The sequence below is a fragment of the Camponotus vicinus genome, unplaced genomic scaffold (genome assembly GCF_025532165.1).
Source record: "Camponotus vicinus isolate PSW18456_S1 unplaced genomic scaffold, iyCamVici1.0 SCAF_12, whole genome shotgun sequence".
Taxonomy (NCBI): Eukaryota; Metazoa; Arthropoda; class Insecta; order Hymenoptera; family Formicidae; genus Camponotus; species Camponotus vicinus.
The window spans coordinates 8908027-8932413 of NW_028141948.1; the positions used below are offsets into that span (position 1 = coordinate 8908027).

Sequence of the window (24387 nt, forward strand, 5' to 3'; positions counted from 1 at the left end):
TAAAAATAGAAGCTTAATAAATAAACACTACGTAATAAAATATATTAATATTATAAAAGCAACAAAATAGAATGTTACAAGTAATGTTATACAAATATTACCGATTAATTACTGGTTAAATGTATTTCCGTTCATAAATATAACATGTAATATTACATATTAAATCGAGGTTGGCACATACACAGTAAAAAATTGTGCGTCCATATCTTAAAATTTCCTTGTGTTACCACGTTTTGATTAGTACTTTGATGTAAAATTAACATACAACCTATATGTTATTATTTTTATAACGTTTTCATGTGTTACATTTATGTCAACTTCATAACTTAACACTTTGTATATGTCTCTTAGAAATGGAATATTATTTTGAATATTTTTAATATAATCATTCTAAACAATCAACATGTCTCAAAATCAGTTTAACATTCTAAGGAAAGTTAAAGTGAATCTTCAAATAATCTTGAACTTTGACATACAAAAATAATCAAATTTACTAAAATCAAATGTTTCTACAAATAATTTAAGTTAAAATAATTATTATTATATGTTAATGTCCTCAACATTTCTTACGAGTTATTGTAACTATTTTTTCATGTAATTTTTAATTAATTTGTATGTTATTTTTACATTACATTTAAAGTCACGATAACAAAAATAAATGTAAAGTATTGTGTCAATTATTTAACATTTTTAGTTTGTCAATAAGTAACATACGACGAATGAGTTATTTTAACTTAAAATTTAGAGAGGACTTTCTTGGACATGTGAAAAATGTTATAATTAACATTTTATTTTTTACTGTGTAAGAGCGCCACAGCGCCAATTTGGTTTATTTCAAAAACTCAAAATTGCAATAATAAAAAACGAACGTTTCGGATCATATTTGATCCTTCTTCAGCGCAATGTTAACAAATTATATTATATTAAACGCGACACATTAAATTATGCAAAAATATCTATTATTGGCACACAGATTGTCAAATTGCAGAAAAGGATCTCACGCGCCCGTGACTCGAATTATTTAGATATTTAAAAGCACGCAAATTTTTTTCAAACTGCACTTACTAAGTGTCGATAATTGAGGAGATGATACGTGTTGTTGTCGATATATTCAAAGAGGAAATAAATTTACGACGTCCTCTGTTGTTAAAGCAACGAAACTTGTGAAGATTCTTCGCAAAATCAGTGGTGGATTCAAGTTGCACAGGTAATTTTTAATTATAATGTAACATGAATAAAATTCGTTATATTTATTAAACGATTTTTTCTTCAAAGATTAAAAGAAAAATAAATTGAAACATTTTAAATAAACATAAATATATAGAAAGATTTATTAATATTTAAAGTTCATAACAAAATATGAGGTTCTAACCTGCAATTTTCCGATATATTATTCATTTATGCTAAACTATATCTATAATAAAATTACACACTATCTTTATTATTCTTAATTCTTCTATTTTTTAATCAACTCTAAATATAATCTTTTATATATTTAGCATAAATAAGAGGAAAAAATCCAGATAGTAATGTGCGAGATAATTCTTAGAGTTGAAAGCACGCTATTTATAATAAAAAAAAAACTATATTTTATAAACAGTAAATATAAGAAAGAGAAACGTCAAGATGTAAACACATTCTCTCGACAAAAAAAATATATTGTTCATCAAAACGCTGCCCACATGTAAATACGACCCTATTGACATATGCGCGCGCATCCTGGCGCGCCGCTTTTACGAGAAAAATTGAACGCGGAATTAAAATGAAACAGATACTCGACATGCGATTGTCGAGTCTGTCGATTGAAATTCGCACGCGACGTTAAATCGTTCGGTTACATCGCGATTGTTTTCTCCTTCTCGACCTACTTCGCAAAAATCTCGTCAAATCGACGGGACCCGGGGACACGTCACATTCTACCTCGCGCGGCGCGCGTGGCCGAAGCGCAGACATTTCGAAAGCGCGCGTCCGAGCGAACGTCAAGATCGCAGTTTCGCGAAGGAGGGACGCGGAGGTGGCGTATTACGTTCGCGAACGACGGCGATGGCTATCAGTCGGCCGTGAGTCGTGAAGGGAGCACGAGTTTGCGGGAGTCGCGATCGATTCGTTCCGGAGCGCGTCCGTGTCTCTCGTCCGTGTTTGGCCGGAACGAACCGTGTCCTCGCGAGCGATGCGGCTGGACGAGAAGAGTGATCGATCATCGCGCTGAAGAACGATTAGCGTGGATCCACGTGACAACCCAAGTGTCAATTTGGGATACGAGATTCTGCATCAGTGACAGCAGCGCGCGCGCGAGAGAGAGAGAGAGAGAGAGAGAGCGATACGATCGATGTTCACGTGACAATCAACAACGCGGCGTGAAGTTGTCGCAAAAGGGTGCGCGGACAACGGCCATATTCAAGGCGAGCCATCGTCTCGCCCCGGGTCGAAGGAACGCAGGGTCGGAAAACAGTCTCGCAGGTATCCACCCGGACGAAGCAACGCACGAGACGTATATACGCGAGGACGAGGAGAGACAAAAACGAGAAGGAAGGAGGAAAGGTGGACAATCCGAGTGGTGACAACAACGACCCCATCGCCGAAATGGAGTTCAAGTTCAACGTAAATAAACTCTTGCCCAGAAAGATCAACAAGGTCACGCATAACTTGGTGCCGGAAGATTTCAAAGGTGATCGACGTGAGTTGAAGTGAGTACTTTCTTAAACTCAAGCTGTTGAAATAGCTCTCTCGGGGGATAATTAATAGAGTTGCGCAATGTCCGTTTTAAAAGCCTTAAACACTTGATTTTATGATTTCAATAATGGCGAGTAACCTCGCTTTATTGGCTTTCTGTTTGTATTGCATTTATATAAATTTGATTTTAGAAGTAATATGAATATTTAAATATCATATATCATATATATTATATTTCATATAGTCACTTTGTGTTGGTGATATTTGGGGACAATTAAGAAATTTTTTACATTTTATATAAAGAAGCTAATTATTTAAATCTAGGAAATATATGGTGGATATATCTATATAAAAGATTTATTAATTTCAAAATATAAATAATTGTATGAAAGAGAAGAGAAAGAGAGAGAGAGAGAGAGAGAGAGAGAGAGATCTTGATTTATCGAAAAAAAATATTATATAAAATTCTATTAAAAAATTGAAAAGAATATAAAGTCACTTTTTGTGTATTTCACAAATTGTCTGTTAAATTTGATCATACTATGTCGCTTCTTTTTATACTCGAGACATAAAACTGCATGAATTTCTTTATAAAAAAAGAGAAAAAAAGAACAAATACACGTGAAGGTATTGTGTATCATCAATTACCGCCAAGGTTACATCGGTGATCGTAATATAATGGACATGTGTACAGCTGCGGAACTTTCACTACGTATTAATAGGATAGCAATCTGGCCGCTCAGTGCCTGATTTCTGTAAATTCCTGCAAAGCAATATTTTATTATTGACACAATTCTAATTTATTTCACATTACTGTTATTACTATCTTTCCCTTTAATCCATTATTTAATCCGTTGTTTTTACTTCGCACAGTAATTAAAATTGTAGCTCATTAATGTACATTATATTTTATCTCTAATTTAAAATTCCTTATTATGAGATTCATGATTTGTATGCCTTATTAATTGCATGCAAATTTTATTTTTCGTGTATATTGAGCGGAAAATATTATAATAAGCAAATATAGATTTTTTGCTGCTCAATGGATTGTAAACACAAAAATCTACTCCCACAAACATGTAATGAATATTAAATTTTTACGCGTCCGTTTATGCGAGAAACGGGTCTCATAATATTCTGTATGTGATGCATCAGCCACAGATTTACAGATGCGATATATGTCAAACAGCGCGGAATCTCATGCATCAGATGTATCATTGAATCGCAGAATGTTTGATAATTGACGTCAAACTAGATGGATTTCTCAATGAATTCCAAGGGATTTGTGTTCTCTCGAAAATATCTGATCTGATTTTATTAAAATTGAAATATTTGAAAGAAATAAAACATTTTTAATTAAAGGTTTAAAAGAATTGAAATTTATAACTCTAATTTTTTCAATTAGAATTAAAATTAAAAGATTTCGTCTCGTATTCACGTGTTCAAAAATACCAGTAAATTATAAAACTTCTTATTTTTTTTGTTTAATTTTACGTGCTTTCTGAGGAATTATAGAAATAAATTTTCTGCTAACATGTAATATATATACGATAAAAGATGTAATATCACATTAAGATATGTCTCGGATTAATAAGGATATCTGCAATGCTCGAGAACACGAGATAATTATACATATTCGTTAGTCGCGATGACGATATTTCTTCGAGCATTGCCAAATGCATACTCTGGAGCAGCGCTGCGAATAATTTGTAAGTATCATCGCAGCTTAGGAAATCTTCTATCCCGTATTCCATTTAATAATGTTTATCGCAGTATTTTAAATCCATAAAAAATAATAAAATATTGTATGCGATAATTAGCAGATTGATGCAATCTTAAGTGTGTTCTGATTAATCGGAGATTACGATAAATTGCTTATCTATTAATAAGTTCTGTGCGATATTTTTTAATAAACCACACATGCACTGATAAATATTATTAATACAATTTGAATTATGCTATTGCTGCTGCATGATTAGTGAATAAATATTTGATGCATCTTTAAATCTGTCGCTGTTGCTGATGATCGCGAGTTTCCGGATATGTATCTAGCTGATTGAAAGATAGCGCTTAGAAGTCGCACATACCGTTAATTAAGATCTAGGTCGCGGATTACTTACGCAAACGATTTCCACGATAAAGTTTAAGATAAAATTCCGCACATTTTGACATTTCTTCAACTCACTTATAAAATTATAGTATATACAATATGTTTATATATTATATGTTCTATTATGACTTATTCTCATGATAAATTATTTTTTCAGATATTTTATATATATTTATATATTTATTTATATATTTATATATTTATATATTTATATATTATTTCATATTTATATATTTATATATTTATATATTTATATATTATTTCATCGGAATCACAACGATAACTGTTTCGGATCGGTTCTCATAAAACAGCAATTAGTACAACGCTTCAAGCTTATCAAGTAAGGAGTTTAGAAAAAGTAAATGTGTTCTGTTCCGAGAGAGCGGGCTTTTTGCCGGAAGAGAAACTTGGCGAAACGCGAAATAAATGAGCATTTTTGAACAAGAGTAAATCGGACAGACGAGCATCTATGTGGTACCGCGGATTCTCGGTTCAAAGCACCCAGTTTATTCGCAACAGTCTCCATCGAATTCTTGAGCAGTGATTCGCGACGCTCGCGGAAGTTTATGACGAAATAGCTGAGAAGCTGGTTTTCTTATACAATCGCGCGAGGTTCGTCCATCGTCACTCGATTATTATGCGGAAAACATTGTCTCTGCTTGTCTCTCTCTCTCGACAGGAATAGTTGACGTAATATTATTACATGTATATGCTGTAAAATCGGTCGTTGCCCGGTCGTTAGACATAAATCGCCGTAATAGTCTCTTAATTGATACTCGTACAGCGGAAATAGTCGCCAAAATCTTGGGTATGGGTTTGCTAATTGCGTATGTAAGCTGAGAATACGTAAATACTGTAAATACGACATGCTAAAATTATATATATTAGTAATAAAAGTGAAGAAAAATCCTCAGTAAGATTTATTATTACAGGTCATTCAATTTGCAAATCTTGTATCTGAATCAATATGAAATTTATCATATTGATTCAGGCAAAATTTTTGCAAATCAAACGTTCTATAACAATACAAATCAGCTTTCTTCTTTATTTTTTATTGCTAATATAATTATTAATTAATTTTCTGGTTAAATAAATAATTAATCAATTATCTCTTTAGCATACTTTGTGTCAGATACTTAGATTTTCATCCATTATCTCGTTATGAATTAGAAAGTTTATTTTTGCATAGATGATATATTGTATCATCAGATAAATTACAAGCTTTATTATTAACTGCGATTTATAGCTTCGTTAAAATGTAATCAACTATATACTCCTCGTAAATTCTCACGCGGTTTCTAATATTTCTCACGTACATATAAAAAATTGCTCTTATGAACGCATATAATTAACCATTTTACTCGTAAAGTTTAATGCACATGACGGAAATTATCTCTTTTGATTCGGTCAATAATTTTAAATACAATCAAACAGAATTATTGGAGCAAAGAATGCGAGCAATCTACAATACGTACATTTCATCGATGTGCGAGAACGAACGAATAAATCGTATTTCCTTGATTACCTTGATCCTTTTTATAAAACCGGGCCAATGACAGATATGACTATTATCGGAATAATCGGAAGAACCGTTACTGAATGATATTGGAGAATGCAAAAATGGCTTACCAAGATGAAAAAATAAAATCATAGAAATGTGAACAATTGTTTATACCTGTGATATTTTTTTTCTAAATAAAAATCAGATTTTTTAAAATTGTAACAAACTTTTAAATCTGCGCAACAAATATCTAAATCACAAAATTCCTAATAAATTTGTATTATATCAAACTTTATATGAAGAATTTTATATTGTTATATTGTTATATTCTATTATACATATATTCTATGTTCTTTTAAAAATAATTAAATACGAAGAATTTGTTTTAGACAGATAGAATTAAAAAATTTCATATATATGTGATAATTTTTTATTTCTTATATATTTTACAATTTGCAACATTTTACATTTTAACTTTAAATATGTAGTTAGTTAAACAATAACTTTCTATCAAATTTCTGAAAAGAAAGAAATTGATTTCTTGAAAAAAAAGTCGATCCTAAAATTGTAAGAGAATCCATCGTTAAAATTAGGCAGGTTTCTCGCATAAGATACTTCCGCAAAATTTCATCTTTGAGATTAGCTGGATTTCGCAATGCAGCTTTCTACACATAGCAGTTATTCACGTCATCATGCAACATAATCCATCATACTTCACACCTATAATATAATGACTATAGGAGAAAAGACATAATATCGATGGAATAAATTAACTTGATCTCTATCGCAAAGCAAGCGATTGGCGTGCGTCCAAAACTTGAATTAGGTCACTGCTCGTAACTGAATGATGTGCGAGGAATAATTACATTCACATAATTTTCTAATGTGTAATTTCGTAAACAGCGGAAATCAATCGAATAGCAAAATTGTATGTTACTTTGCACAAGATTAAAAATTACATAAATATAATATAGCTCTTTTTATTACATTATTACATAGCTTAACTTTTTATATTAATATATATAATTTATGTAATATATTTATTTATTTAAAATAAATATATATACGTTAGATTTATATGGTGTTAGTATTGATGTTACTTTTATAAACTCTAAACATATTAAAACATTAATTTATAATCAGTATTAATGTTTAGAAATTTATCTGAATACTTGTTTCAGATACTTTCTACGTACCGTATATTTACCACGCTGCTTTCCACTAGTTATACAGATTATTACAAAAGCGTTTCGTTCTAAATACTTGACAGAAGAACATCTGATCGGAATTAATTTGCCGTCTGGAATTAATTAGCATAAATCTATGAGAATGATGGGCGTATAAAGCATATAAAATGTGTAAAGACGAAAAGTAGAACGTAGCTGTTTCGTATTATTTCAGCGATAAATCGCAATTTATATAATTGCGGCGAAATGCTCGAGCGAGATGCTATTTTTTACTCGCATCTATTTCAAGAGACATTCGCAGCATCTATATTTCAAAAGAAATGATTCGAAAAGTGATTGCGATCAAATCGTGTTTTTTAATAATAAATAACAATTTTATTGTACTCGATAATTGTCATGTATTTTTGCATCTGTAGATTTAAAGTATCCTTAGAAAATAATTTTTGATTATTTCTTTATTATTCGTGATTAAATTTAGATTATAATTTTTCAGTTATTTATAAGATAAGAATCTACAATTCTTAAATAAAGTATTTCACATGCATTATATATATATATATATATATATATATATATATATATATATAATTGTATATGTTTATATAATTAAGAATTATCAAAAAATAATCCAAATTATTTTCTAAAGATATTTAAAAAATCTACGGTTGCAAAAACATGAAATCTTCCAAATATCACAAAATTTTTATTTGTAATTAATGATGCAGTTTGATCATAAATTATGAATCATTTTTAAAATATTTATTTTATATTTTAATTACAAATTATTTTATAAACGAATATGCTTGATTCTCTTTAAAAATGAGCGTAGATGTATAATAAATATCTTTTCTCTTTTTTTCCAGCGAATGTCAAAGACTTTTAAGCAGAATATTGGATGATATGGGTGAGGCATCTGCAAGAGCTCAAGGACTCAATAAGCCCATCACCAGCGCCCTTAAACTTCGGGACACAGATCATACGATTTATCTGCTCGTAGATAATGAAGCAAACAAGTAAAGTTCTTTCTATGATTACTGTATCCTTGAAGTATTATCATGCTTGTGTAATTAAAACGCTCGCAATCTCGAGTATTTCAATAAAATTGATATTATCTTTGGTTTATATTTTTAAGATTTCTTATTTTTAACGTTTAAAACGATAAAAATATGATAAGATAAGATAAGAGAGTTCTTATTATCATACATCTTGCAACAATTATGGAAATCGAAATACTCGAGATGCGCGTTGCGGATTTAAGTACTATGGACCAAAAGTGGGTGTTTCCCAGCTAAGGGGTTAGAATATTATCTCTTGTAGGACAGCCCGTGGATCGATGTGCCAAACTGTAATATTGTCTCGACTTTACGAATATTCAGATTCTGTAAAACTGCAGGCAATATTATATATAACTTTCAACTTTCTATTTATATAGCTCGACTGTAATTTTGAAAGGGGCTTAATTAAAATGCAATATAATACTTTTATAGTAAACAGAATGTCCCCAAATTATTAAACTATTTTTTGAATAATTTCGATAGCATTAATTCAAGTATCAATTCAAGCATCGATTTGCTTCTAGCGAAAAATTTTCTTGCAAAAATATTTCTCGTTATAGTTCTTTAAATTACAATAACATATTATCATTTTAATCAAGTTTTGAATTATTATTTCAATTAAAATTATAATTTTTCTGTAATTAAATTTTAAAATCTATTTAAGACTTATTACTAAATATTAATTACTAAATTACTAAAAAAAATTACTAAAAAAATCCTGCGTTTTTTCGCTTATAAATACACTGAGAAAAAAATGTTGAATCAACAACTTCACTGTAATTGGAATTTATTTATTTTATTAATTCAATAACATTAATTAAATCAATGTACTGATTTGATTAATAATGTTGAATTAATAAAATAAATTCCAGTTACACTGATGTTATTGATTCGACATTATTTTTTCTCAGTGTAAAGAATTTTTTATTCTTTATTCTTCCTTCTTCTTTATTCTTTCGACGAAAATGGTATGAGATATGCGTCAAACTATATATATGTAGATATTACGCATCGTTTATAGCATTCATTAAGAGAGAGATCACGTAATACATAGTGTCCTCCAAAGTTGTCTCGCAAATACGCGCGATTATGAATTATTCGTGTAAAATCATGCACTAATACACTTGATTTTGCAGTGGATTCGGTAGCGTGGTGGGTTTATTGAAGACGGGATCGAAGAACCTCTTTCTATTCGACGAGATGGGAGAGCATTATCAACTGCAGGCGAGATGCATCTTGGACTTTTATGTACACGAATCACGGCAACGTATGGGCCTGGGAAATATTCTCTATCAGCACATGTTATCTGTAAGTTCAAAGTGTATATACTTCTCGTCAGATATTCAATTACGTTTAATCTCGAATTGCTATCTATAAGGCGTAAAAAATATCGCAAAAGAAAGTGCCATGTATAATTCTTTATGTAATATTTAAAAAACTTCTCATAATTAATCATTTTATTACATAAAATATATATTATATAGTGAAATTTTGGCATTATCATTGTTTCTAAGATATGTTTGCTGAGAGACAAAGACGATTTAATTAAAATCCCCTCTCGATAAAATTGTGTGTTAACGAGTTCGCGAGAAACAGGCCGTTCTCACGTGAGGAGAGAGTTTCCGCTAGACGATGCGGACTCCCTCGCTCGAAAACAAATCTTGCGATGCGCCAGTACAAGGCATAATTACTTCCTGTACGGGAGCAGAAGGCGTCGCGCGCAGTCACGATTTAAATCGCTATCGTCGAAACTTCGTGTGAAACAAAAGTAACTTGCAATTACGTTACGTTAGTGATGAAAGAGCGAATAATATTTATTATTATGAACAATTCATAATCTCACAATGCGCAATACATGTTTTATTCAGATTAGTCTAATTATAATCATTTAATTGGATAAATTAAAATAATTGTTCTGAAAATTTCGATTAAATGCTTTGCTTAAATTTAGTTAAATTGATAGTATGATTTTACGGGTGCTTTTATGTACACAGTCTACTTAAATTGAGTATCTTAAATTTTGTTTTTGATGATGCGAAAAAATTACATCATTCAAAGGAGTAATTATGATGATAGAATAATTTTTTTTCAAATGTGAAAATTAACCTAGTTTTTAAGTAAAACCATTCTAAATTTTTATATATAAATTAATTCTTCGCATCACTCGACATAAAAAGTTATATAATAAGAATAGAATGACTAAAAATTGTATAATTTATAAAGATATTTTATATTATAATTTAATATAAATTTTATGTATGAAATATCTCATAAAATATTCATTTTTTTATTGTTTCTTCAACGCTTTTGCACAAAATAATGAGAGAAATTGTAAAGAAAACACATAGTTACGTTTAAGAAAAAAATATATTGCTCTCTCACTCTCTTTCTCTGCTCGCAAATTCAATTTTTTAAAGAAATAACTATGTGTTTTCTTTATATCAATTGACTTTTTTATTTTATGTATAAAAGATTGAAATAAATAATAATGTAAATATTGAAGTAAATAAAAAAATAGAAATTTTACGAAGTATTTCTCTCTTTCTCTCTCATAGCATATATGAAATTATGTCAAATTAAAGCATAAAATATTTCGTAAATTATATTCAATTTTTAGTCCTTCTATCCTTATAATTTTGATATTAAATATTGCGTGAAATCGATTTAAGTCAAAAATTAAGATAGTTTTATTTAAACTAACTAAACTGACCTTCAAATGTCCGAAAAAAATGACTGAAAACAATTTTCTCCGTCATCATAATTGCCTTTTCCAATTGCAACTTTTTCCTTAGACATTTTTTCGTATCATCAAAACTAAATGAGATATTTAAGATGCTCGGTTTAAGTGATACACTCTGTATGTGTCTATGTGTGTGTATGTGTCGTGAAAAATAAAGAAATTATATAAAAAGAATATTCCTTGAATTGAAAATGTATGCTGTTATCGATGATAACATATCGACATTGTTATCGATGATAACATATTAATATCGTCACATGACAATTTAAAATAAAGAAAATTAATTTTGTTATATAAAATATGCAATATATATATGCATATATTATTTAATTAATTAATTTAAAAATATATAGTGTACAATATTCTTTAATAATTCTTTATTCAAATTTTAATTATGTGATCTAAAGCAATACTTATATTATTTGAGAAATATGAATCATCCGCACATGTATTGATAAACAGTAGCATAGAAATTAAGATAAATAACCACTTTCAGTCAGAAGAAAGATAATGATACATGATCAATTTCTTGCAATTTTTAAAGTAATGCATAAGCAACAGAGAAAAAAGGAAAATTCTGTAGACCACTTTTCGTTCCGCTCGAGAACTCAAAACCCTGAAATCATGTGTCACGTGAGGACAAGTGCACAGAACTGTAACGTAAAGAGACAACCGTTCCTTTTTTTCTTCTTTTGTTTGATAAAAATTTTATCTGCAATACAATATTTATTCATACAGTATAAAATTTATAACAAATATAGAATTTCAGACTTAATTTTTTACGATTATTATTTATTTCTTACAAATTTTTAATTTTAAATAGATTTTAAATAGATATTTGAGAGAGAAAGAGAAAGAGAAAAAGAGGGAGAGAAAAAGAGAGACAGAGAGAGAGAGAAAATTTAACAATTTATATTTTTTTATGGACAATTTTTTGAAGAAATTATTGCAAAAAGATTTCTTTATTAAAAATAATTAATTTTTATAAACGCAGAATGACAAAAATTAAAACTATAATATTAAATATTTTTTTTATAAATAGTGTATATATTATCATTTCTTATAATATATAAAATTCCTAATTAAATTAAAAATTTTATCATTTTTATTCACATTTTGTCTTAAGCCAAAATAATTAATTACCGTGACGACAAAAATATCGAGTAATGAAATAATTGGAAAAAATAAAATAATGTGCATACGCAACACTGTGCACCAAGTTCAACGTGTCACAATGCTCAATCGTGCTCGAAGCACTTGCTAGATTTCCGTTACAAATGATACGCATCGGTTACTAACAAAACAAAACCTGAAACGCAATACTCAACTATATATAACTTACATTCATTATCCGTAATTATATTCCTTCGTTCATACGTCACACTATTCGAAGTGAGTCATTCGAAAGTACGATGTCGTAACTATAAGTATGTAGCGTGATATTAATCAATGAAATTAAAGAGATACGATTCCTATTAAATAATTTTTTTCCTGAAAAATATTATTATTAGAAAAAGTTTATTCAGTTGAAAATCGTTAAATTTGTATATTAATTGAATTTTATTTGAACGTAAATAATTAAAAATTATCATAAGTAATAAATTTTATTTATCAAGGCAATTAATATTAGAAATTAGGAACACATGCAATAGATAGCAATTTCTAATCATAACTTATGTTGAATAAAAATTGAATCCAATATCCGAAGTACATTTAATAAAATTGCTTTCAATTATGATTGATGATATATCTCTCATATATTAAAGACGGTCAATTTTCTTTCGAAACTGAAGAAGATTATCTAGATTACCTAGTCATAAACATGATATATACATATATTATTTTAATATTAATGTTGATAAAATCTGAAATTTCGCAAATTATGTTATTCGCAAAGATCAAACTCTCTTATCTTGCGCGGCTGAAATTTTATAACGAATGGGCTATTTCGTGGTAGCCGCGACTTTCTTACAATCAGAATCCGAGATATCGTGAAATGCGACCGATCTTAAACAGATGCGTGACTAGAAGTCATTATACATAGAGGTAGGCGGGTTTTACACTCGTACGTAAGGTAATCGGTAAGGTGATTGAACTCGACCATAGTCGTTTATTTCGATATGATTCTTGATAATTTTTTTATATTTGATATAATGTAGTTTTCTCTTAATTTTACTCTTTTTATGTATACGATTATTATTTTCTCTTTTTGTGTAACGATTATTATTGGAAATTCGGTTCCGCAATAAATTGCTCGATTCGGTAACTTGTGCTTCCGCTAAATAATGAAAGTTCATCACACTTACACAGTTGTATTATTTAATACATGCTACGTGGATTAATTTCTCTTATATTCCATCAAAACATCAAAAAGGATTTTGAAATCTCTCTAAATATATTAAAATCTATTATTAAAAATCGTAAATTATACTAAATTGAATAAAAAATAAAATAATTTCTTTAATAATCAAATCTCTTAATTTTTTCTTTTGCTAAGAATTCTTCGTGTTTTTTAGAATATTTTTAATCAATTTGAAATAATAAAGATTTTTATCTAGAGTCTGTTATATAGATGTTGCTATATCTTAAGAATTTATATCTTGACAGTTTGTATAAATGTTAATTTAATAACGTTTTAGTATTTCTAATTGATATCTTTCTTTTTTTCATCTATTTAATTCTTCTTTCATTTATTCCACTTTCAATAAAACGGTTTAATTTATAGGAGGAGAACATCAGGCCGGTGAAATTGGCCATTGATCGACCTTCGGAAAAATTCTTAGCTTTCCTACATAAATACTATGGACTTTCGAAGATCATTCCACAGAACAATAAATTCGTCGTTTTTGAAGGATTCTTCAATGATGGTATGTAATTATCTTTCTGTGTATTGCCATTAAATTATATGTGTATATTAAATCTAGTAAAATATAAGACTAATATTTTTATAATATATTACACATTATTCTTATTTTTTGTTGTTGTTAATATCTGTGATAAGGAATTTTGTAGAAAGATATTGAACTAAATGATTATTTTTAAACTAAATAATAATTCTATGTTTGCAGTCAACTCGCACAATTTTCTATGGTTGTACTCATTCATAGGGAAAATTCTCATGATTATTCCACTTTCGTGATTACAAGTTATAAAGGATATACGAATACATACAAAGCGTGAAATAAGCAAGGGGAAGAATGAAAATGAAAAGAGTTTCTCATTAACCCTGTAGTATTAGGGTAGCCTCAAAGAAGACCTCTTCTAGTATTTCTATTTCGCCGACACAAATTACGATGGAAAATAACAGAAACAGATGTATCAAAGTAAAATCGTATCCAAATATGAAAAAGGCACATGAAAGGCATAACATTTCATTTCGCTTGCAATAAAACAGTGACAACTGCTTTTGGCCAGTGACGTGTGCGGCCAAAAATAAGTCTCACGTCTGTGAATCTGTCGCTTATATCTCGCATAATATCTACATTGATTGTTTTTTTCACATTATCAGAAATATATTAGATAATATTATTAGATAAGTCACGATTGCGATATAAAATATTATTTCGATGCGAAATATAGTAATTATTCTGCGACACAATAATCATTCATCGCAATGATAAATTGCGTGATAATTTTTCTTTCTGTCACAAATAATATTTTTTCTGATTCACGTCCTTTCTCTCATACTTAAAAAAATATTTTACTAATGTAGATAGATTTCTAGGTGTCGCACCAATAATTTATCGCTATTTTTTGTACCACTAGAACCTTATTTGTAACATGTGGAATTTACGGCAGCAAATTTTAGTAACATCTAACAAATTTAGGTCAAATATTAATCACGTTGGATAAATATGAGTTTTGATACTAGAATTAGAATGATCTTTATGAGAAATGATTTTTTTGTGCATCACAGTTAAATTTTATAAGTATTTTAATTAGTCTTAACATAGATGTGCCATAGAAAAATTTTCTTTCTAAATTTCTTTCTCTCTCTCTCTCTCTCTCTTAGTTCAGATATAAATTCTCTCTTAGTCATTTAGATTGATTAAGTACAAAATATACGTGATCACAATATTTGTATATTGATTATGTATCTATTTCAGTTAATTTTTTGCACCTAATTATTATTGTAATTGCAAAATTAGTTTTTTGAATTCTGAGAAATGAACGAATCAATTCTTTATCGCTCCTACGATGCAGTGAAATTTCTTTCGCAACGTCTCTCTCGCTGGTTGTCAAGGTATTCGCTACAGACAGACGCAAGGTCAGATCTGGTTCCAGAGGTCGAGCCGCCCTACGGGACGAGTCAAGTTTCGCGTCCTAAATCGGCAATACGTGCTCGATCGGAGACGTTTGAAATCTCGGCCAATGCCGCACTGAGGACGATTTATGTCTCGATTATGTCTACGATCGATCAAGTCCCGTCCTTAGATGTCGAGTCACTGCTTGATTCACATTTATGCTAATTATGCACGATTCGCTCCAATTTTGCTGATAGCGTTTCTCGAGAAATCAATGTCCTTGAATATGTCTACCGAAAGATGAAATATTAAATGCGGAAAGGGAAATGTAATCACAAGAGATAACGAGTGGCAATAAAATGAAACGACAGATAATTATCATTAAATATAACCGCTGATAACTGCTTAAAATACATAGTATAACTTAATATAAAAATTTTAAAGTATCTAGAAAGGATAAAGGAAGAGATAAATTTTTTAAGTTCGATAAATTACGAAAAAAGGAGACAACTATATATAAACTATATAATATGTTTTACAGCTTGTATATTATCAAAAGAATATAAACAATATATTTCTATAACATGAGGTATCTCTAAATAATCTTTTTAAAATTTAAAAAGAAATTTCGATCATACAATTTCGTGAGTTACTGCAAATGTACAATATAAAAAGTAACAAATATAAAGAAAATTAATTTTTAATTTTTTTAAATTATTGAAGATATTTCTAACAAAAAGTAAACTTAAAATTGAAATTTGATGTGTTTGTTGAATTTACATGTGATATATATGTATATTTACGTATATGTATGTATATACACACACATGTATATATATCATTCGTAAATTCAACAAACATATCTAGTTTCAATTATATGAAATAATATATGAAACATTTAAAACTTTTGTACATTTTCTGCGCCCAAATTTTTGTAACAATTCACCTACAATTAAATTCTCATCTGTTATCGTTTTCATATTTATAGAGAGCCGAGATGTGAGGAGTAACAGATACAGTTTGCCTCCTAGAACGAGCTTGGATGACGGAACGCTGAGCAATAATAATAATAACGGGAAGAACGGTGCTAGGTAGGTGCGTCGTCGGATACCGCGCCGACTGCGAAGCGACAGATGCGAACCGTGACTTTGCAATTACGTAAACAAAAAAAAATCAAATTTCGCTTTTCAGTCTCAACGGAGTCCCGTATGTAACGTCCGTTTCGCGTAGCGCATTCGGTAGATACGCCGCGGCGCGACCGCCCTGTTCCATGGCAAATGTGAGTACGACATGAGGAAATATTGGGAAATATTTTTCTCCTAATCGATGTCATATTTTTTATCATTCATTAATTTCAACGCGTGCATTTTATATAGTAGCTCTTATATATACAAATGTTTATTTATATAAAATTATAATGCAAGACTTGTGTGTTCAATCATATTGATGTTACTAAAATGAACATGCAAAATAACGGAATTTTGATATTGACATATTTCAAAAATACTTGTTTCTAAATATGAGATATATATATAATATATAGATATTAAACATTATTTTGATGATATATATGGAGGAATATTTAAAAATTTTTAATTGTGACTAAATATATGTGATGTAACTTACACTTATTATTTCTGACTCTGATATTAAATGAAGTAGAAAAATAATTTTTTTAGCTAAACACAAATATTTACGGAGAAATCTTCTTCTTTGCTTGAGTTTAACGTTCGGCAGCTAATTGCATTATTCTGGTTATCTTTCTCTCTCTTAAGTGTTAAATCTTTCTTGTTTTCTAGACGTTATAACACGCACATATGACTAATCATAATAAATATTGACGCTTTCTTCTAGATAATCCATAACACTGCGATGCTTGGTCAATCAACCGAGCGTACCGGGTGAGTAAAATTCACGCAATAATCTGAGATGACCCACAATCCGAGCCTTCAAATTGCTTGCCTTAGATTTCTTTAATATTTAATAGAAGATTATATAGAGGGTGATTATGTGTAATAATAGTATATTGCACAGGAATGTTATTGTATATAATAATATTCTTTTGGTTGAGATCTCTGTTGTGACAAACAATTCTCTCATAGTTGTGCAATGAAAATTCAATTTTTAAACGGTGCCGACTAGAAGAAGTTCTTCAACGGTAAAAAGATGAACAATTAATTCATAGATATTAACGATTTATTTAGTAGATAAAATAAATTGAAAAAAAAAACAGGACTGTGAGAGAAGAAAATGTATGTATTGCCTATATACATTTGTATTTATTTTGGCATTGTTGCATTGTGAGCAAACTTTAATTAATAGTCACCGCCAAAGCTTTAATTTTATTAATTTTGCTAGGAGTGTATGTTCGACGTATCTCCAACGCTTTAAATGCTTCAAATAATTCATTGTGATAACACATTGCGTTGATGATTGTCGATTCATCAGTTTTATCATTTGCAATATCGAAAAATCCGTTTAATCGAGAGTTAATTTGACATACAACGATCTCCTATGCTCAGTCGCTGAGACAGCTTGCCGAAATACTATTCTTATACTAAATACATAAACGCCATCGCTTGCCAAGATGTCTAGGCGGGCGATAAATATTTCCGGGTCACCTCGATCACATTCAAGTCTCGGATTTCAAGTCCGGTGTGAATTTAAAATGGAATTATTGATCTCATCAAAATCTATGTTTTATATGAGAAACGAATAGTATAAAATTAAACGTATAATTGTTGATACTTTTAAATAAATAAGCATATATTTTTGTAAAAAATACATTTTGTTATTATATAATTTCTTGCGATAGTACTAAATATTGTGTTCATTATTCTTTAATACTAAAAATATGTGATATATGTAAAAAAATGGAATCTAGGTGACCTAATATCTTTAATTTGTTATGATATATTAATTTTTATTGACAAAAATGCGCGCGCATTTGAAATATTTAAAATCTATACAAATTATATTATAATTGTTGGTTCCTTAAAGGAATTATTCTCACTGTACATTTCTATCTGTACGTGAAAGAAGTAAATTATTTGTACAATTGATTAAATTTATTGATTAGTAATGTTATACAGAAGTATTATATATGTAATAACTCGCGCGCGCGTGTGTATATATATAATAGTAATTATAATTCGAATAACTGAAAATCAGTACTGAAAATCATTATATCGTGAATATTTGTAATATGTGTAAATATGAATTAGAGTTGTATAAAAGAGATAAAAAGAAAATGAAGAAAATGAAGTAAAGAAAATTCGAGAAATGCCGAGCTTTTTTTTACGTGCTTAAAAGTCAAGATTTATTTATATTTTAGTTTCGTTTATATGATTTATATGAATATGTATGTTATATTTGTTTAACATGTGCTCTATGTAAATTGTAGCCTATAAGAGTTTCTGTTTTTCTTCTGTAATTATTAGGAACAATATATAAGTTAATAAAGATTTATTTTCTGCGCACGTAGAGTTTCGCTCGAACTAGATATTTCTACTTTTCTACTTTTCCTTCTATCAAAGAGATGTAAAAACAAAGAGATATAAAAACAAAGAAAAATCTAAATATTTCAATTTATACGTATAAACAAATAGAAATTTTTTAAATTCTGTTCGACAAATAACTCATTCATAATCTTATTCAACAGCATTTCAAAGCAATTCGTATAAATATACAAATACGACAATAAAATAAAATTGCTTAGATGAGAGAAATTAAACTGGCAGCTGTCTTTGTTCAAACAAATCTTGAAATAACTGAAAATTATATTCGCGCAAGAATAAATCTTGCCGGGAAGTGGAAGACACCAATATGTAATGTAATGATTAAAATATTTTTATAATTTGTAAGATTTTTTAAAAATGCAATAAAATTTTTATTTATTTTTCTGTTTTTTAATTATTTTTTTTTAAATAAAAAATATAAAGCTTCTATTTTATATTTTCACATTTCAGTTTTACTTTTTATAATAATTATATTTTCGTAAAGAATTGTGCAGTTTTTTTAACACCTCGTGTTTGTCAGCTTAAGTATGCTTATTGTTCATTATGTGCATAGAGTTATATGAAATATAAACTATTGTACTGTTATGTAAGAATTGCATTATTCTAAAATTGCATTATTTACAGGATTTTAATAAGTTATTGTCAACGTTTATTCTTTTTAATTATGTGTTACGTTAAAATAATATCCACTTTTTACAATGAAATCTGTGCTTTAAAAAAATTAAAATTAATCGTAATCAAAAAATTAATTCTTGAAATCGAGAAAAAGAAAAACAAGATCTATACTTAAACTCGATTCGTGTTGATTTTCAAAGAGACATGTAATGAATGTAATTGAACGTAAAACGAACTCTTCCTTGAAGAAACGCTTACGACATATTTGCGTGAACTCAGGACTGAAACAAAGAGACATGTGATGTTGCATGTTAATGTCAGCTTGTTCTTGCGTGTGTCGTCTGTCACAATCTGACAGGCAAGTTGATTTTTCAGCAGTAGCGATAGCGGTAACACGTCGCCGCCTCCACCGTTGAAGCTGGAACGACCGCGTTCTTTGAGCATCTACTCCGAGGAGGAACAGAAGCAACGTAGTCTCGAGATGAACACCGTTCCGACGCCTATCGTGCCAGATAATCAAGCGAAACCTTTCGTTCCTATTGTATTGGAAGCCGAGAAAACGGAGAAGAATGTAAAGCCATCGCCGTCGTGCGGTCAGGAAGTCGCCACCGGTACCAATCAACACGGACATCTGGATCTCAAGTTTTATCATTCACCTTTATGGTGAAGCGATCTAACCGATATCTAATTATCTTTCTCGCTTTCCCGTTTTTGGAAGAAAAACTCGTAATGGTTTATAAATCGGATTGCCTCGACTTAAGTCAGCATCCTAATTTCAAATAACTGGAGAGATCTTGCTCCTTTTGTATCCATATACTTTAAACAGGATTACAATCTAGGGAGAAAGAAGAATTAATCGCTCACTCAGGATTAAGACATTGCAGTCCGCAAATTTACAAATTTCAAGTCTTTTTCTATTTTTTATGTTTCTGAACTACTAGCGAAATTTTTCATCTCTTTAATTCTTTCTCGGATAAAATACAACGATATAATAAAAGTGGAACATTTCTGATATAAAAATGAAAAAAAATCAATCTTCAGATTAAAGATTATGTTATTTAATTAAGTTAAGGGAATAAGTAAAATTAAATCTGTCTCATATAAGAGAAAAAGAATAAGAAATTTAAATAAAATTATTGGAGAAAGAGACACCCAAATTATTGGAGAAAGAGACATCCAAAAATTTTACACTTTATGCTTGATATTTCAAAAAATAAGAAATCATTTTTATAAAATAAATGTCTGCTCATCATTTTCAATATTCGTCTATTTATCAGATAAGTTTACATTCATCATGTGTATGGTGAATGAATTACATATTCATATATCCATTCGAGAAATAAATTAATAAATATAGAAAAATGAAAAAAAAAAAATAAAAAGTCTATGATGATGAATACTGATCAATTATATTTGAAACATTATTTATTCGTAAACATAAAACGAGAGAAAAAAATATTAATTAATTAGAAAAGTTCTATGTTATCTTGTTATTGAGGGACCTCATGTAACAATACGTAATAAAACTTTAAGACTTTCATTGCGAGGCAGACAATAGTTATGTCTGGATTTTTTTAAATGAATGTAGACTATAGAAAGTTAGAGAATATAGAAAATATAAATGTATCTGTATATTCAAGAATTGTATGTCAAGGAAAGATTTATGTTGTATTTATTCTTCATGTGTAACGCTCTATTTGTGTCAGCTGTTCATATTTATACATTTAATAATATAATTTTAGCATGTGATAAAGGAGAGAATGAAAAATGTTTCAGTGTAAAGGGAATTATAAAAAGCGAGTATCGAAAAAATTTGTGTATATTGTTTGCACAAATATTAAGCAGGATGTCTCAGAGCTTGCAAAAAGTGGATACATTATTCTTTGTGAAACTATGGTATTCTGTCTTTTCTTATTTAACACGCGTGCCTCAATCCTGAGACGTATAATTAATATTAATTATTTATTTATTTATATTTAACAGAGAAGAAATAAAGAACATGCAGTATTTCGCTTCGAATTTAAGGACTGATTGATATTCACTATAGAGGTAATATGTATATGCGCACATGTAATGCATATACACACACATTCATATGTAGAGAGAATCGCTTGTGTATGCGTGTATACGTCTTCAGATTCGTATAAATACCATAGAAGAATGCATGATAAAATTAGTTAAAAATATTATATTAATAGATATTAGAATTGGCACACACACATATATAAGTATACTACGTATATAAATATGTAGTACATATAAGTAGAATGGAGAAAAAAGGGCGCACACACATTAGCAAAAATTTATATTATCAACTGAAGACTGTTTACGTGACTGGTTACGTAATCATACCAAAACGCACAGTGTATCATGCATAGATGTAAAAGCATTCACATTAATATTTCAGGATGTATAATCCAAATAAAGGAACATTCTGCAGAGATTATAAGGACTACAGTTAAAGAAACGAAGCAAAATCAATGATTTGATATGTCTAAATTATTCATTGAGCTATCACTATTAGTATTGTGACACATTGTTACTCTTGCATGAATGTATAATGTAATGTAATTATTGAGATATGCAGATACGATAAGTTTGTGAGAAATATTAAATATTTATATCTGTCGTTCCAATTACACAAAAATTTTATATAATCCATAGAGATCTAATATGATATGACATACTCTTATAAAAGAGACATTTAGAACGATATATAAAAAAATAACATACATGAAAAATAAGGGTACATGTCTTGTTTTCAAATAAAGAAAAAAAAATAAATAGACAAGGAGAAAGAAATACTCGTTTATATATAAAATACCTTATCTACATTACAAAAAATATTCATATAAAATTTTTTTCAAACTAGTGTTTATCACAAACTTTCATTCATATCATATACATTAAAGGCTGCGGTCAAGACTGTGCTACGAATGCTTTGAAACATCATTCTATCTTTATCCTCATGGAATATAGAACAAAGATAGAATGATGTTTCAAAGCATTCGTAGTGCAGTCTTGACCGCAGCCAAAATAGATATATATGTATACTTGTGTCTTATAAAATTATTTTGATCAAATATCTAATTAATCACTCATACAATCGCATAATTATATACAAATAATATAAAACAAATGACAAATATTCCTTAGTATAAGAAATAATGTTATTAAACATCATACTCAGCTCCAGATGTCTTTTCATCAGTAATCCACCAAACTAAATAAGTGCAAGTCTCTTGTTCCAAATATATATATCCTACTAGCATACCTTGCAAAATACCAAGAGCTATGCCTGCCAAAATATCGCCTATATAATTTATTCTCATCAGAAGTTTGGACATGCATACGGAAAAGGACCACGCTAACAATGGAGGCACATATATTAAAGATACAGGCCATAGATTGAGAAAAAAATATGTGATAAATGCCACATGTGCCGCATTTCCAGATGGAAAAGACTCTTTATTGGGAAACAGATTGTCGTTAGCATTAGGTCTTCTTCTTCTTGATGCTGCTTTCAATACAGCGATTATAATAATGTTTAACAATAAACCTGAAATATACATACAATGGAACATTGGAAATTCATATTAGAAATATACACATGGAATTTTACATTTTAATATAATTTTTAAATATTGATTTTAAATTTACCTATTGAAAGATTGACTTGCATCTGATATAAATTTGAATTGTTAACAATCCAGAGTAACACAAGATTAGTTATTAGCCACACTATGCCATGACATGATATCTAACATGAAGTAATGAATAAACAAATCAAAATATATATATAATGGTGTTTTATTTTACTTTATTAAATAAAAGAATAGATTAAATATTTAAAGGAATATATTAATCTTACCTTTAAGACCATGTAATGTATTTCTAATTGCCTCAAGATTGAAAATTGCTGTGCCGAATTAACAAGAATGTTAGTTAAATAGGCATCAACCGCTAAAAGCGTCTTTAATGTTGATGGGACTTTTCTTTTCTCCTCCTCCTTAAAATAAAAGAAAAAAAATAAAAATGAATCACACACATAATGCTATTTGAACGAAAAAATATATTAATATAAATAAATATATATATTTATTTATTTATTTATAAATACGACAATGAATCGCGAATGTACAAAAATGAAATAAAATAAGGCATATAAATGATAGATAATAAATAATCAATATACCTTCTGCATATTGTCTTGCAGTTGAAATTCACTAAGACACAATTGATAAATAAAATATTTAAAGTCACTATCGTTTTGATGTATCTCACATTTATCTACTTTTACGTCCATACATTGCGGCCATCAAAGCCATGTCAAATTGAAATGACTTTGTTAAACATCCTACCGTTAGGCCTTCTTTATTATCTTATTATTACGTCATTATATATGTATATGCTATTATAAATGACAGATGACAGTTGACTGTTGACAGTTGGCAGGCGGGTCACAAGTATTTCGCGCATGCGCAGCGAACACCGCCTGTCAAACTGCTACTAACCGGTCAGAAAAAAGCGACTCTTTCTGGTAAAAAAACTTTATTGACTAGGGAATAACTTTAAATAATCTTTAAAAACATTGAAAAGATAATCGATTTTCTAAGAAAAAAGGAATCTAACATTAATTCATAATCGGTCAATAATTGTCCCTCCCTAACACATTTCTACCACTAAATTTCAATTTTGCTGTTAAAACTTTATAATAAATAAAATATACAGGTTATATACACAC

The 24387-nt window shown here is 29.1% G+C and overlaps 2 protein-coding genes across 3 annotated transcripts; one reads left to right on the forward strand and one right to left on the reverse strand.

The window, feature by feature from the left end:
* The first annotated feature begins 1644 nt into the window (after positions 1-1644).
* LOC145963311 (alpha-tubulin N-acetyltransferase) lies at positions 1645-22084 on the forward strand. Of its 2 annotated transcripts, none has more exons than XM_083085096.1 (8): positions 1645-2687; positions 8335-8484; positions 9663-9834; positions 13992-14133; positions 16499-16601; positions 16702-16789; positions 17365-17411; positions 20022-22084. In XM_083085096.1, exons 1-8 carry the CDS (start codon positions 2584-2586, stop codon positions 20308-20310), a joined length of 1095 nt encoding a protein of 364 aa, XP_082941222.1. In that variant the 5' UTR covers positions 1645-2583; the 3' UTR covers positions 20311-22084. The 2 variants fall into 2 exon arrangements, with proteins under 2 accessions (XP_082941222.1, XP_082941221.1); XM_083085095.1 differs by having other exon boundaries at positions 1646-2687; positions 20019-22084.
* Positions 21445-24132, reverse strand: LOC145963313 (polyisoprenoid diphosphate/phosphate phosphohydrolase PLPP6-like). Its single transcript, XM_083085101.1, has 4 exons — positions 23839-24132; positions 23515-23652; positions 23304-23403; positions 21445-23202 (listed from the first exon to the last, which is right to left on the reverse strand). Exons 1-4 carry the CDS (start codon positions 23947-23949, stop codon positions 22817-22819), a joined length of 735 nt encoding a protein of 244 aa, XP_082941227.1. The 5' UTR covers positions 23950-24132; the 3' UTR covers positions 21445-22816.
* Positions 24133-24387: the final 255 nt, after the last annotated feature.